Raw genomic sequence first — 16297 nt, forward strand, 5'->3', positions numbered from 1 at the left:
CCCAGCCATCCTACTCCACAGCTGTCACAACAAACTTTTTTCCAGTGCTATTAAATATATCAGACATCACTCTGCAGCATGTTAGTTTGTTACCCTGGGGCTTTTCAGTCTATTCTCATGTCATCAAAACCACTGTGTGATTTCAAGATTTCCTCCAATCCCTGAAGGAAAATCAAATGGTTGTGAGGAAACTGATAGATACTCTGCAGATCTCTAGCAATTAAGTGGTTAATAGCCTCAATTTATTGTTTTCATTCCTCATTTCCCGTAACCATGACTTTTGTGAACTCTCTGTACCCTTTTGTCTGTATTTTCAACTGGGATTTTGGGAAAACCTTGCCACACTGGAGAAGAAGCTGTGCTCTAGCTTTGTTTATCCTATTTTTATGCCCTCTGCTCCACTTTCTGTTATCTGATTGCTGTAGACAGTAATCAATCAGATAGTAATCAATCTCTCATCTGAGAGAGTCTTTTTTCCTCTTCCTTTTATTCTTTTCCATCTGTAATATTTAAGTAATTTATATTGTAATATTTTTGATGGTAGAAATGCCAGTTCGCCTGATTAAAGTTTGGATGTGCCCTTCTTGTATAAAAGGGCACCATTGAAAGATGAAAATCCCAATGAGCTTGCATTTTAGCATCAAAGACAGCAGTTAGGTACAGACAAGTTGGCCACACAATAAGTGGAAGTATCCTTAAAGTAACTACTAATAAATGTATCTTCTGACACCCTCTGCACTACCTGCATTGTATTGTTTTGTGCATTTCATTCTTTCATACTAATTTGAGCTGGAAAAGACTTGTTTTCTGCCTTCAGTTTATCTTTTTCTTCCACATACTTAGAACTTTTCTCCCTTGATTTTTTAAGACCCTTTCAGCTTGTGTCTCTGCTCTCCTTTCATATTCCAAATTACACATCTAGTTTGAAAGATATCTTTTGAGCTCTAGGCCAGAGTGCCTTTTTAAGCAGGGTCAGCTGAAGCAGGTTGTCCAGGCCCTAGACAACCATGACATTCCATGCCTAGAGAGGTTTGCAAATGTCCCTGTATGGACACTTCTACACCATCCCTTTGGCCAACTCTTCCAGTGTTTGACTACCCTCACTTAAAAAAAAAAAGAAAAAAAAAAAGGTGCCTTTGGTGTAATTTAATATATTTCAGTTTGTTTCCATTGACTCTTGTTCTCTTGGTGGGCACCACTGGAAAGAGCCTGGCTCTGTCTTCTTTGTTCCCTCCCACCAGGTGTTTCTATCTGCTGATTAATCCCTCCCTCTCCTTCTGGAGAAGAAAATAATATTTTCTTCTCTAGACTGAACAGTTAAAGCTTTCTCAGCCTCTGCTAATAGGGATACTGGATACTCCAGTCCCTTAATCATCTCTGTGGCCCTTTGTTGCACTCTCCAGCATGTCCACATCTCTCTCATCATTTCACATACTGGGAAGCCCAGGAATGAAGAAATAATCCAGGTCTGGCTTCTCTAATGCTGACTAGAGGAAAAGATCACATCCCTCTGCCTGCTGGCAACACTCCTGATGTGCAGCCCATCAGGCTCTGGTCTTTGCCAACATGAGGTTTTGGACTCATCCTCTGCCAACTCCTTTCCAGCTGGGTATGCCCAGCCTGTCTTAGTGCATGGGGGTTAGTCTTCCCCAGATGCAGCACTTGTTGAATTTGTAAGGTTCCTGCCTGCCTCTTCACACAACCATCTACACAGCCACTCCTCCCAACTTCCCATCATTGGAAGCCACCTCACTGCTCATCCAGCCTATACTTCATCAGCTTCCCTGAGACTTTTATGGAGACTGTCAACTGCCTTACTAATGTAAAAGGGAAACAAATCCACTGCTCTGTCCTCATCTACCAAGCCAGCAATTTTGTCCTAGATGGGCATCACTTTCATTACGCAATTTCCCCTTTGTAAAACCATGCTAACTATTCTGAGTCACCTTCTTGTCCTTCATATGTGTGGAAGTAATTTTCAGGATTTTTCTCCTGTCCGCTTGCCAGAGCTTGATGTGAGGCTGACTGGTCTGTAGTTCTTATTGTAGCTCATTTTATTTCTTGCCCTTCTCAAAGATAGGAGTGAGGTAACAAGGGTGGCCTCACAATGATACCAGCTCTCAGTGTTTGTGGGTGCAACCCGTGAGGCCCCATGGATTTATAAATGTACAGTTTGTTTAAGTGCTACTTGGTCTTCCTCACTCCACATTTTCCCTTTTAAATGTTCTGCTAGTATTTTGCAGGGAAAAATATCTCTTCCTGTGAACTGTATTCAGAGCATTTCCTTCTTTCTGTATGGATCCAGGTACTGCTATGGCTGGATGCTCTCTTTCTGCTTCATGGACAATAAAACACATTGAACAATTTTGATTGCCCTGTTATTTTTTATTCATTCAGCTTGCACTGTGAGGTTCATTTGCTGAGTCTTAACTAGTTAGATGTGGAAAAATAAGTAATCTCCTTTGCTAGATGATTCACTGGGGTGATAAAGTTGCAGAGACTGGGAAAACAGATGTGTAATTCTTTCCCTGGACTAGCAGTGGAGTGATTCTGTATTGCAGTCTGAGTATGATGTTATTTTACCCAGCAGGGAAATATTTCAGATAGCTGCTTTTGAACAGATTATGCTGGAGTATTCAAGGAAAGCACAATAAATTACATTCCTTTTTTTTTGTTCTTGACCAGGGTTTGAATTAGTTATGTTCCTCTTACAATGCATTGGAGGCAGTGAAATGCTGTGCAACACAGAAGTGTTGCATCCACAAAAGTTGTGGGAACATATCTGTTCTCAGTGTTGAGTGGGAAATTCCTGGAAGTATATCTCTTAAATGCAAGTCCTCTGGGGCAGTCTTTGGAGTGTGGATGCTGGTTTTGAATGAGGCTAGGAAGAATAAAGAGAACATGTCTTATTTAAGGGAAATGTGATAACTGCAGTCGCATCTGTCCATTGAAAAAAAATGCATGAAGTTGGTAGCTGGGGGCCCTTTGAGGTGGCCAGTGCTATTTTGATAATCCCTCTGTGCCTTCTGCGTAACAGCTAAGTGTGTCTGCCTTTTCTGATAGATTTTGCAAACTCTTAAACAAACAGACCCCCAGACATTAGGTTTTTGAAACTCACTCTACAGAATTGTGTTACTCCAGTCAGCACTTATCCATTTTTTATGCTGGCTTCTTTGTGCATGATGAACTTCACAAAAATCAGGGAACAAGCATGGTCATCCTGAGAAAATGACTGATGTCTCTAGAGGAGGATGTCTAAGAGCATGTAATTAACTGGCTAAGGGAAAGTACATGAAGAAAGTGCAGAGCATAGCAATAAAAATACACCAATACTCTCTGTGTAGTATAACCACAAATAAACAGTAACTCAGACTATAAAAGGCATTTTGCAGTTCTCAGGCAGTGTCCTGACATAACCCAAGTCTTCTGCTCCTGGTTGTATAAGACCTTTGCCTTGTCTGTCTCAGAGAAATCTCTGTGATAGATTTATCGTTCAGAGATAAAATCAATGATGATTTTTTGTCATTTTACAAAAACGATGCTTCACTGTGAATAACTTATTTACTTCCTTGATCTCAAGCTTAGGGGACATTTGAATAGTTAAGGAGAATACCTTAGCATTCCTCTATTGCTAAAGCTATTGTTTAAATTGCTGTTTATGAAAAGACCCACAAAGGTCTATGAAAGGCTGGCAGTTTGTATTGGTTGTCATATGATCTAGGCTTGGTGACTCCAGAATGATTGCGTGAGGTTTTTTTGTGGGCATTGGGGTGTTTTAGTTTATTTGTTTCTGAATTCTGGTGATTTATGGAACCTAGAAATGTGGTTAGTATTCTGACTCTTTCTGTGTTTTATTTCTGCATTGCACAGCCAGTGTTTCACATGGCATCCTATGGGTGCATGCCTGGTGGCTGTTTCAGATGGCGTCTTATGGGTGCATGCCTGATGGATTATCCCCCCCTTTTTGGGAGCTGATCAGAAGCTCCCATAAATGTTTGGGTTGCTCCTTCCCACAGACAGCACAGGGAGACAGGGCATGGGGGTTTTGGTCAGTTCATCACTGAGATTTTCTTCTCTTGCTTGGGGAGAAGAGTCCTTCCCCTGTGAGGCTGTGGGGTCCCTCCCACAGGAGACAGCTCTCTGTGAACTTCTCCAGTGTGGGTGCACTCCCATGAGCAGCAGCCAAACCACACCTGCTGCACTGTGAGTCCCTCCCACAGGCACACAGCCCTCCCAAAACTGCTGTGGTGTGTGGGTCTCTTTCCATGGGGTGCTGTCCTCCATGAACAGGCTGCTCCAGCCTGGAGCGGGGGCCTGCTCTCTCCACCAGAGCACCCACTGGATCACAGCCTCCTCCAGGGATCCACCAGCTCCAGCATGGGCACCTCCCCACGGGCTGTGGGTGGATCTCTGCATCCCCCATGGATCCCCACGGGCTGTGGGTGGATCTCTGCATCCCCCATGGATCCCCATGGGCTGTGGGTGGATCTGTGCATCCCCCCTGGATCCCCACGGGCTGTGGGTGGATCTCTGCATCCCCCATGGATCCCCATGGGCTGTGGGTGGATCTCTGCATGCCCTGTGGATTCCCACGGGCTGTGGGTGGATCTCTGCATCCCCCATGGATCCCCACAGGCTGTGGGTGGATCTCTGCATCCCCCATGGATCCCCACAGGCTGTGGGTGGATCTCTGCATCCCCCATGGATCCCCACGGGCTGTGGGTGGATCTGTGCATCCCCCATGGATCCCCACGGGCTGTGGGTGGATCTGTGCATGCCCTCATGGATCCCCAGGGACCGTGGGTGGATCTGTGCATCCCCCATGGATCCCCACGGGCTGTGGGTGGATCTCTGCATCCCCCATGGATCCCCATGGGCTATGGGTGGATCTGTGCATCCCTCATGGACCCTCATGGGCTGTGGGTGGTCTCTGCATCCCCCATGGATCCCCAGGGACTGTGGGTGGATCTCTGCATACCCCATGGATCCCCATGCGCTGTGGGTGGATCTCTGCATCCCTCATGGTTCCCCATGGCCTGTGGGTGGATCTCTGCATCCCTCATTCCTTCTCTGATTAGGAGCAAAAAAACTGTGATTTTGTTTGGATTTTCTTCTCAAGTATGTCATCACAGAGGTGTTACCAACCTCTCTCATTGGCCCAGTTTTGGCCAGCAGCATGTCTGTCTTCAGAGCCATCAACCATTGGCTCTGCCAGACATGGTAGGAAGCTTCCAGAAGTTAGAAGAAGTTAGGTAAGAACAGTTAAGTAGATGAAAAGAAGTAAAGTGTTATAATAATAATGATTATAATAATAAAAAAATAAAAAAGCCCAAGAAAAACAAGTGATGCACAGTCCAATTGCTTACCACCTGCTGACCAATGCCCAGCCTTTCCCTGAGAAGTGATCAGGCCCTTCCAGTCAACTCCCCCAGTTTGTGTACTCAACTTGGTATGGAATATCCCTTTGGTCAGTGTAGGTCAGTTGTCCTGGCTGTGCTCCCTCCCAGCTTCTTGTGCAGCTCCTCATTCACAGAGCATGAGACACTGGAAAGTCCTTGATTTAGGGTAAGCACTGCTTAGCAACAACCAAAACATCAGTGTGTTATCAGTGTTATTCTCATGCTGAATCAGACCAGAGCACTGTATCACTTACTAAGCAGAAAATGATCTCTATCCTAGCCAAAACCAGGTCACTGGAGGCATTGGAGCTAAAGCTTAAATCTTTTTAGTACAATAGAAAGTACTTTTCTGATTATTAAGATGGAGATCAGGAAGAACTTTTATTCATGAATGGTATAAGAAAAGTTTTTGTCTGGATGTTTTGTGTAAAGGCATTTGATTTGACACTTCTGAAAAGTCCTGCTCCTAACAGAAAGGAGATGCAAAACTCCTCCTGCATGGGAGCAGCCCTGGGTTTTGATGCTTTGAAGAATGTGTTTATCTAAAGAGATGCAGCATTCCAAGAATATTTCTAAAGACCACAAAGTTTGTGTCCAGTGGTCTAAATATCTTTTTCATTTGCTTTCAATAACTCTGTCTTCAAATTGAGTTTACTTTTCTGCTAGTTCTGATCAAAGCATTTTCATGATAAACTAATTTCTTTTCATTTCATTTCTGTCTGCCAATCCAAATAACTAAAAGTATTGCTGATAGGCGTATGGTTTTTTTAACTTTCTTTTTTTTATTATTTTTTCCGCTCCAACAGGCCATCTGTGGAAAAGAAGAAAGAGAAAAAAATGAAGCACTTATTCTTAATATTTCTCATGAATTTATTACACCAGTATGCTGGGAAATCTTTGAGAAGAGATGGAAGTTCCCTGAAGTCATTTGAAGACATTAAAAATGAGATAGCTGGCTATACTGATATTGCTAAGGCTATTATTGATCTTGCTGTTCATGGAAAGGCTCAGAACAGATCCTATGAAAGATTAGCAGTTTTTGCTGACACCATAGGACCTAGACTCAGTGGTTCAAAAAACTTAGAGGCAGCCATCAAATATATGTTCAGTGCCCTGCAGAAAGATGGGCTGGAAAATGTGCATCTAGAGCCTGTGAAAGTACCACACTGGGAAAGAGGAGAAGAGTTTGCAGTGATGCTGGAACCAAGGAATCATAGCATTGCTATTTTGGGACTTGGGAACAGTATTGCAACTCCTCCAGAAGGTAACACTTCCTTTTGGAATTACATGTGACTTGCTTTTTAAGAGAAACTGTATTGTAGCCCTGATAACTTCTCTCAGTGGTCAAACTGTGCTTATCTTCTTGCTATAATAGTTCTGCAAAACAAGATGCTATTTTCCTAGGACTTTTCTATATGACATGGTTGTGGCTGGTGCAGTTTATGTTAATAGAGTCTGGTTGAACAGACTTGTAAAATTAGAGTTGATTCCTGAACTTTCCATTAAGTTTATACTTTTTTTTTTTTTTTAACACTGCTGAACGTCATTTGCACAGATTCTGGTCCTCCATTGTGGTTGGTAGGAAGAAAGTTCTCCATGGGGTGTCAAGTTGACACATGATTTTTCCTTCTCTTCATGTGCCCTATTTTGCCAGGCTCAGCCCTTCACTCCTGTGAAAAGCAAGGCAGCAGGAAAAGGAGGTGAGCTTGGAGAGTTCAAGCCCCTCACTAAACATAGCAGTTGGTATCTGTGTGCCCTTCCCTTCCCTTCCCTTCCCTTCCCTTCCCTTCCCTTCCCTTCCCTTCCCTTCCCTTCCCTTCCCTTCCCTTCCCTTCCCTTCCCTTCCCCTGTCTCATGCTGAGCTTGGAACTCACTGTTCACACGGTTTACATGCTCACTTTGTCACTTTCCTGTCACTGAACTGTGTGTTGCCTTTTAGATGATCATGTGTGATATGTCACTCAGGAGCAAGAATAACCATTAGCTGCACTTAACAAGATTCTGGTCTTTTAAACCCCAAAATATTAGATTGCCTACAAACAAAATGATTTATAAGATTCTCTATTTGTACTTACTGATGTGAGGCTTTGAGGATTGTTACGTAAAGGCCAGATGAGAACCTTCTTCTGTGACTGCTCTCCATAAAAAACAATATACTTATTCCTAGACCACTTCAAAAGCATTTGTATTCCTTTATGAGAAAATAAATTCAGTTTAGGAAACAAAAGGTAACATGATACTCATAATTTTTTTTATGAATTGTAAAGTTTTGTGATAGCAAGCTTTCTGTTTGAAATGAAACAACATATAAAACTGTTGGGTTTAGAAAAAATATATAGCTCGTCAAAATGCAACAAATAAAACTGAGTAGTTTAAGATATGCTTGGAATAAATTATACTTGGTTTGCAAAACTGCTGCTGTGAATTTTATCTAAGACAGTTCTGTTATATTGAGGTAAACACATGCCTAAAATGCAAAGCATCTAGAACCATTATTATCTGTTTGTCCGATGAAATGTGCAAGGTTTAGTGCTTTGATAGGAGAAAATTTAGAGCAAATTTTAAGCCTACAACTTATTTTGTATTCTTTCCAGTCTTATTCCAAGCTTCCTAAAAAGTAAGCTAAAATTAAAAGGTCTTTTTTGGTGTTTAGGAAGTGTTGCTGAACCTGAAAAGAGAACCTGCAATTTAATTTTGGCAAACATCTTCGCATCCTGAGAAGTCTGTTTTTCACTTCTCTTTCTTACTTGTGTAGTTATTTGCACTTGCCTGGTTTTACTCCTAGGTTTGCTTTTTTTTTTTTGTGATATACTGAATTTACATGTTAAAAATACTCAGGCTAATTATGTCCTTCTTTTTCATCTGTAAAGATCCGGTATCATGAAAGCTATGATTGTATTATCCAGTGCTGGTTCAAAACCCCCATATCATTCTTTCTCACAATTTCACTTTCCTCTGAGATCTGCCATGTTTCTGAAGAGGTATGTGTGTTGGTACTAGAAGACTTTATGGCAATGAGATCTCTCACAAAAGACTGGGACATTTCTCACACTTCATGGAATAATTTTGATTAAATTACTTACCTTCTGACTCTCCTACCATTTGTGCCTGTTCTGATTTCTGCTGGTCTCATCTCACTGTATGCAAACTGTGACAGCTTTTTGTGCTTGGGAAGGTTGTGTGGGGTAGCTGATCCCTGGTGAGCACTTGGCTCTTGTTCTGATCACTGGACCATCCTCCTGGCTGATGGAAATGTCTCATAAGAGCTGCTCATCACCAGCCTCTGCAGGCAAGGGAATCAAAGGCATGCTGTTGGGAAAAGTACCTGTCCTAAAACTCTCACTCATACCAAGCATGGAATAAAAAAATGTGTTTATTATTATTAAAACCACTGCATTATCACTTCTGAGGATTGTCGCGGTGCCTTATTCTTAATAAAAAGGAATAGAAGGCTGCCTTAAATGGCATCAGAAATAGTTGAACAATTTCCCTAATTGAGGGATTATCAGCAGTTCTGATACATCTTGTTCTAGGCTTGAAGTTGTGGGGCTATGACTCTTCCTGTAATCTAAATAATGCAACTCAATATGAGATGCCTGATGCCAGTTATCCTGTTGTTACAGTACTGTTGTTACATGGGATCATACTAGGGAGATCTACTGCTGCTATGCTGAGCTTTGGCAGAGGGATGTTTTAAAGGCAGAAGGCTGTCCTTCAGATGTTGGCTCTATGATGATTATTTGCCTCTAAAGTGGAATGTGCAGATGATTGCTGAAGTTTTTTAACTGTTAGCTTGATAGTTACTACTTGTTTTAAGCCAGTGTTCCTGTCAGGGTATGTTCCAGACCCCTCAGTTTCCAAACCACTGTCTCAGTACAGCCCAAACAGATCCCTTCCTTGACACTACTGATGCCTGTGAGACAGAGTTGGACTTCTTGTCTTTTAAGGTCTCTGAATGGGGTTAAAATTAGAGGGGCTAACTCCCCCATCCCAGCAGGAGGTACAGGAGACCATTTCTTGCTTTTTCATCTTTTCAGTTATGTCCTGTATTCCTCTCTTCCCATGATTTGGCCCCAGGCTTGTGGCCCAAGAAGCTAAGAAAATAGGAGACATTGGCAGAAGCTTAAAACTTGGTGCTGGACTTGGTGTCCTTTGGTTCTCTCAGAGCCCCTCCTGAAGCTCAGCACCCCAAGCAGGTGCTCAGGAGGGCTCTTCATTACCATAGCCGTAGCCTAAGGGCAGTTAGAAACCTGGTGTCCTTGGGGTTGCTTTATGATGATGTATCCCCAGTTGTCAGTTCTGTTTGTGCTGGATATTGAGTTCTGCACCTTTAAGACTGGTTCTGAGAGTGAAGAAGGGGGAAAAGAAGAGCACAGTTTGTTTTCAGAAACTGCACTCACTCCTCTGCATTCCTGCTCCCGGACTGTGTTGTCTGCAGCACGGAGAGACAACGTGAGAGCTCTTCTTTGCTTTTTAGTTAGGTTTTTTTTTAGTGTTTTTTCTTTTTCTTGAAACTGTTGAAACCTGCTCTGTATTGAAAACCCAGAAAAACCCTGGGAGCTCACACCTGTGGCCCATCAGGGGTTGGGACACAGCATTCTCCAGTGCAGGAGGGACTGATAAGAGACTGAGCAAGCTGAGCTACAACCCATGACAAGGACTTTCCTCAATTTGCCATCTCTTCAGAACATCGAGAGGTTTTATTGTTTAATATTATTCATTTTTTATGCTTGTAAATACTTTGCTTGTTAAATAAACAGTATCTTCCACTTTTCTCCAAGGAGATATTTTCCTGAACCAGTTGGGGGAGGGGCCACTTGAATTTGCTTTCTAGAGGGACCCCATTCAGAGGTTTCCCCCCAAATTTGCCCTAAACCAGGACACCTGGCTTTGGATGTTGGAAATGCAGGGTTTAATTTCCCTTCTGTCCATGGAAATTCAAACCAGTGTTTTCTAAGAGGAACCCAATGGCTAGAGCACATGCTGAGGTTGGTTACTTTCCATTTCAGCATACACCATGGAAGTGTAGAAAAAATCTGCAATGCTTCAGGGCAGGAACAGGGAGCCCTAAATAGTAGCAGTATTTTTAGCTATGAAGTCCAAGCCAGTCCATTGACTCCAGGACACCAGGAGTGTCTCTTCCTGCAGGTCTTCTAGCTCATGCCTATGGCATTGAAACCCTACTGGGATGTGCACAGAGCTTTTCTCATTTATTTGATTTTCTGAGATTTGCCCACTTTGGCTCAGATACAGAACAGTTGGATGATGTGCAGGAGGCTTTTTAGTACCTTGTGATCTTGTGGATAAAATCCTACTTTCTTCTTCATGACTGGGAAATATGCCAAGATGTCAAGTTCCCAGATTCCATCTGATTTACACAGCAAAAAAGGAGAGTACAGAAAAGGTTAGATTTTTCTATTGAAGAGGAAAAACCTCCAACATTCTCCCTCTCCAAGTGTATTCCAAGATTTGAAGGTGCTGGGTCAAAGAGAAAGTTTTCACTTCCTTTGATCTCTTTACACGGAGGGAGTCACTTCACTGCCCGCTTTAGTGACAGGGAGAGAAGAAACATAAAAGAGAGTGACCTGGATTTCCAGAAATCAGCAGGGGCTGAAAATAGTCATCACCTTGAAGAAATGGATTCCTAGGTAGCAAACAGGATTGAATGATAGAAAGTGCTTGGTTTTGGGAGCCGGAAAACTGGGGGTTTACCATATTTAGTCAATGTCCTTGTCTCATTTTCAGTATTTCAACATTGGCAAGACATAGATATATATATATAGAGAGAGAGACTGTGTTGATTTCTGGTGGTACTGATTATATCTCCCAAATATAATTGTTGCTTTGAGAATCCCATAATTGAAGGAAAGTGGTAGTTTAGCAGATGTTTGACCATAAAGTATCAAAGAGTTCATTTTTTTGCATGTGTTTTAAAATGCACTTTTTTTACCCTGATGGGTGACCATGCCCTTTAATTTTAAAGAAACACTGACAAGCAGAACCAACTTCAGAGCAGCCTGCCCTGAAATGTCTCCTCAAAAAAAAGGAACAGTCTCTGTGTTTTTATATACTGTTGGTTGCAGCAAAACTGAAATAATAAAAATATGAAAATGATCCATTGGCAGACTTTTTCCTATTTTTTGTGTTCAAGGGATTTTTTTTTTTTGTTTAACTGTCAACATTTGCTCCAGCTATGCTCTTATAGGTGATAGGAGCTTTGCAATTACATAATATGAAAGCAATTCCAGCCTGTTCTGTATAAAATGGGGATAATGCATGTTGTCTTGAAGTTGTTGGTGTGGGCTGTTGCTGTCGGTCCACCATTTTATTAAACCAGGAATGCTGCTGAAAGAGGTGGTCTAGCTCCTGTCCTCATTGATGCATTTTGTCCCCAGTGTTGATCATCCTCTTCTTTATCTCAGTGGTGAAGTGGATTAGGGAATTCAGCTAGATAAACAAAAGGCCAATAAAAAAGTTATTTTTAATGTGTATCAGAGGATTTACCCTTAGGTTGCCAGCATTTTGGATGACCACTGATCTCCTGGAAGAGATGCTTCTGAAGGGACTTGGGTACCCCTTAGATGAGGGGTTCAGTGCTGAGAACAGGGGTTGGAGAGAGTCACAGGCATGAGAGCACAGTGCACAGCAAAGCCCTCCTGTCTTCACTGGATTCCTCTTCTTTCATGTGTGAGGAGCTATTGATGGACATCTTGAGACCATGACCCTCAGTATTGCGCGCCTGAATTGTTTATTATTACTTAGAGTAGCACTGCTTGTACTGTGGTAATTATGCTTCTGTTTTTCATGTAGAAGGTGACATTTGTGAAGGACATCAGACACTGTGGTGTTCAGTGGCCCAGCATCGGGGCTAGAAGTTAGTGCAGTAGCATTTCAAAGATTTAGAGGGTAGAAGTATCTGCATGGCTTTGAGATGGAGATGCTGTCTGGGGAGAACATGGGTTCCAGTTGCTACTTTAACCACTGTTCAGGTGAACTGTGTTGATTGCCAGTGGTAAACAAATGAATTTTCTGGTCTTGTCTTTTTGCAGCGTCACTGAGTTGAGGGTGGTTACCTCGAGGGTGTTAAGGCCAGACTGAAGCTATTGAGGGCAGGATTTGAGTATGATTTTCTGCATGTGTGGGGTATGCAGACACAGCTGCACAGCCACATTACCTTCATCCCAAGGGATAGCCAGCAGTGACTGGCACCTTTGGCTCACTGAGGAGAAAATTGTTGTCCTCAGCTCTTCCTGCCTTGAGCACCTGTGTCCTCAGGAACTGATTTTTGTGAATCTTAGTTTTGGGTGCCTGATTCTCCCTGCACATTGCATAGCAAGCCTGTGCTCTGTCCAGGGCTGCTTCTGGGAGCACCTAACCTGTTGCCCCACTCTTTTGGATCCAAGGCTTTGTGCTGGGGATGGGGAAAAACCCATTTCCTCCTAGGATTTGTGCTGTGCAGTAAGCTACATGTGGTTACTGTTCTAAAGAGATCCAGTACTTGCTGGAAATTTTAAGTCATATTTGTAAAAAACCCTATTATATAGTGTATATTTTTCTCTGTGTTCTTAAGGAATGGTACCATATGTTTAGTCTCTGTGCAAAACATCAGAGCTGAATAGCCTCATATCCTTTTTTATAACTGTCTTGTGTAATTTTATTTTCATGAAGTATTTCTCTTTGCTGTTCCACAGAGTAGGAAGGTCACATTTTCTAGAAGTATTGTTCATATTTTACAAAATTCTTCTTCCTGATAAAACCCTCTTCTTCATTCTACAGTTCCCTTAAAATATTTAGTATTTTCTTCATATAATAATTATTATATTAGTATATATTTATATGTGTGGACAGAGCAAATGTGTTTCTAGGTGTTAGAATATTTCAGATTTTCATTACATACTAATAATTTTTGAGGAGGGAAAAAAAGAGAAGTTATGATATTAATCTTTCATTTGCTTCAGCCTGACACAAAACCTTAATTGGATGAGGTCATTAGAAACAAAGAATTCGAGTCTGTTTTTCTAAAAATCTAGTTGAAGTTTGTGGAGCATTGCAGGAAAGCTGAACGAATTCCTGGAGAGTTTTTGGAAAGAAATATGTTTTTAAGAGTGGTATGCTAGAAGTTGAGGAGGAAAATGTTTTCTGAGCTGATTTTAGAGGATGTTGAACTTAAAAAAGGATTTAATGCCAGGTCTCTAATCTTACTTAGCTTTGAAGCATATATTTGCATTTCCCCTCCACTCCCCAAGTCCTTCTTTCCTTTGACCTGTCCCAACAACTGCCTTATCTCCAGACATACCTACCTACCTACCTACCTACCTACCTACCTACCTACCTACCTACCTACCTTTGTATCATATGACCCATGCAAAAAAATTCTAGGCTCTGTGAAAGAAGCTACCTTGCAAATGGGCACCAGACAGTGCTTGTGGGCTGTGTCTGAAAGAAGCAGGGGCATGTTACTTTTAATCTGGAGAGATGCTCAAGTCTGAAGGACAATGGGAATAGCCAGACTAAGGTAAGAAAAGCTTGGGGCTACTGGTTGCGTGTGTCCAGGGTCAGCATAGAATACAGTATACCTGATGAAGTAGCTCTGGGCTAAGTTAGCTTTATGGGCAGAGCTAAAGTAGAAACAGAGAAATCTGGGATGTTGCAGGAGATGAGGTGTGAGAGTGGCTGGTGTGTGAGGCAGGGCTGCAATCACCACGTGGGGGTCAGGCACTGTGGCTGTGGTGTGTTGTTGCCCCTGCTCTACCATGAAGGGCTGTCTTGATTTCCTGTCCTGATATCCTGCTGCCTGGTTCTGATGAACGGGGAGGTTACATCCTGTCTCCTCCTTGCTCTCATGGCTACAGAGGCCAGGACATATTTCAGATACATCTCCTCCAGTTTCAGAATTTCCACTGTTGTCAGAACAATTAGATGTGTTGTTGACTTTTTGTGTTGATACTTCTTTTCTAGATTTGTCTTGTCTAGGCTTAGAATTACTGTATTTTAGTTGTTTTCAGCAAAAATTGCCTTGCCTATCAGCTTATTTATTTGACAGTGGTAACTTCAGTGCATGTGGGTCAATAGCATCACTGTTCTGATTTGTAGAAGAAATCATAATTCTTACTTTAGTGTGAAGTAAATGAAGTTTAGGAGGTCCATAGGAATGAGTTGCTTGCTTGCTGCTATTGAAAAGAATTTATTGTCAAATTAATGATGACTGCATTTGGCTTTGTAACTGGATCTCCAAGGTACTGATTTTATTACCTGAATGACAAAAATGAGACTGGGGGAAAAAAAGAAGAGAGTAAGGCCATAGTTAAGTAATGAGGAAATTGGTATCTAATAAGATTAAACAGTATGCAAGTAATATTTCTTTCTGGGTTTACTAAATATAAATCCTTTTAATATAATAATAGATTATAACTAACTTGATTGAATTTCTTTGTCTTTGTGGATGGAGTGTTTCTGGGATAAGTAAAAATGTATTCTGTATGAAATTTCATTGATATTTTAATGAAGATCCACCAGTTTCTAAAAATCTGATCATAGGGTTTTTCTTTTTCCTTTTTTTCTTTCTCTTCACTGAAACCTGTTACTAACACAGACAGATGCACATCTCTAGATACTGAGATTACTTTAGTATTAGCTGCAGTTCATCTTGGGGAGAAGTTATCTTGTGAGGAATCCCCTTTGAACTAATCTACTCCTTCACTGCTGGGAGGTGAACAGCTGTGAGGAGGTGACTCTCCAGACAGAATTGTTGATGCCAGGAATCAGGCTTCTTCTATACAGCAGTATTACACACAGCTAATTTATGGGTGCTTTTATATATATGTATGTGGGCATGTGTATATATAAAAATATACATACATATATAAAATATATATATATATTTATACACAATCAGTCTTGTGTTCATCCTGCCTGTGACAGATTTTAGATTGCTAATGCGTACCATACTATTATTTCAACTGGCAGTGTGATCCTCAAATTTGTGACATATTCAAGTTTTGAAATAGAAACACACATTTCAATGTACAGAGGACTTTGTAAAATAAAATTTTGTTGATAAGGGAAAATTACCTGCTTGTTCCCACCATTAATACCCTTCCTATACCTTAATTCTCAGAAAGAATAGCATACAATTAGTACTACCTAGATTTATTGTTCACTCACCCAACCCAAAAATATGTTTCATGTGATGAGATCAAATGAATAGTCTTCAGCTTTACTCACTTAGCCAAGTTTGTCATGTTTGAAATTCTGCTTTCTATGATTCATGCCCTTTACATTGCTAATTCCCCAAATACTCTGTATTCATCTCTTGGACTGTGTGTTTTATAATCTTTATATCTTGCTTAAGTAAGCAGGAAGTCTGTCTCCCTCCTTACATGGGGTTTCTGAAAAATTCTGTTTGATAACACACAGCCAATAATGTAATGATAAGTGTAAGAGACAGTACTGTGGGAAGCAGAGCCATGAGGCACTGAATTGGTAGAGATGTTAGGGTAGATTTCTATTAGTTTGCTTAAAGGCTCAGTAAGGTGAGACATTTCCAGTTTCTAAGGAAAATAACTCATTCTCCTTAAACAGGTAAACTCTTGGGATTTTTGTTTTATTTCTCCTTTTGCACAAAAGGTTTAAGGGTGATTTGTGTATGTATGTCCACATATTTGTTTAAGATAAACATTGCTCTTGTAACTTCAGTCAAAGAATCCGAAATGGTATAAAATGGCACTAAAATGCAAATGAGTAATTGAATTAGTCAGAAGCTACACAAGAGTGAAGTTTTACATTGATATGGAAAGCAGTGTAATTCATGTTTTATGTATACCATGCTGCCATTAAGTAAAACTTCCAGAAAGAACATTTGTTTTCTTCGTTTTATCAAAGGATGGCTTTATTTAGCT

The 16297-nt window shown here is 41.2% G+C and overlaps 1 protein-coding gene across 1 annotated transcript in view; it reads left to right on the forward strand.

Annotated features, from left to right (window-relative positions):
* CPQ (carboxypeptidase Q) overlaps positions 1–16297 on the forward strand; it is a 146707-nt gene that overhangs the window by 11738 nt on the left and 118672 nt on the right. Inside the window, exon 2 of the mRNA XM_054292136.1 lies at positions 6206–6663. Coding sequence (XP_054148111.1) covers positions 6237–6663 — 427 coding nt within the window. The 5' untranslated portion in view covers positions 6206–6236. The remainder of the gene's footprint in view (positions 1–6205; positions 6664–16297) is intronic.

The sequence above is a fragment of the Melozone crissalis genome, unplaced genomic scaffold (assembly GCF_028551555.1).
Source record: "Melozone crissalis strain CALT ecotype California unplaced genomic scaffold, PUWL_Pcris_2 ptg000002l_1, whole genome shotgun sequence".
NCBI lineage: Eukaryota > Metazoa > Chordata > Aves > Passeriformes > Passerellidae > Melozone > Melozone crissalis.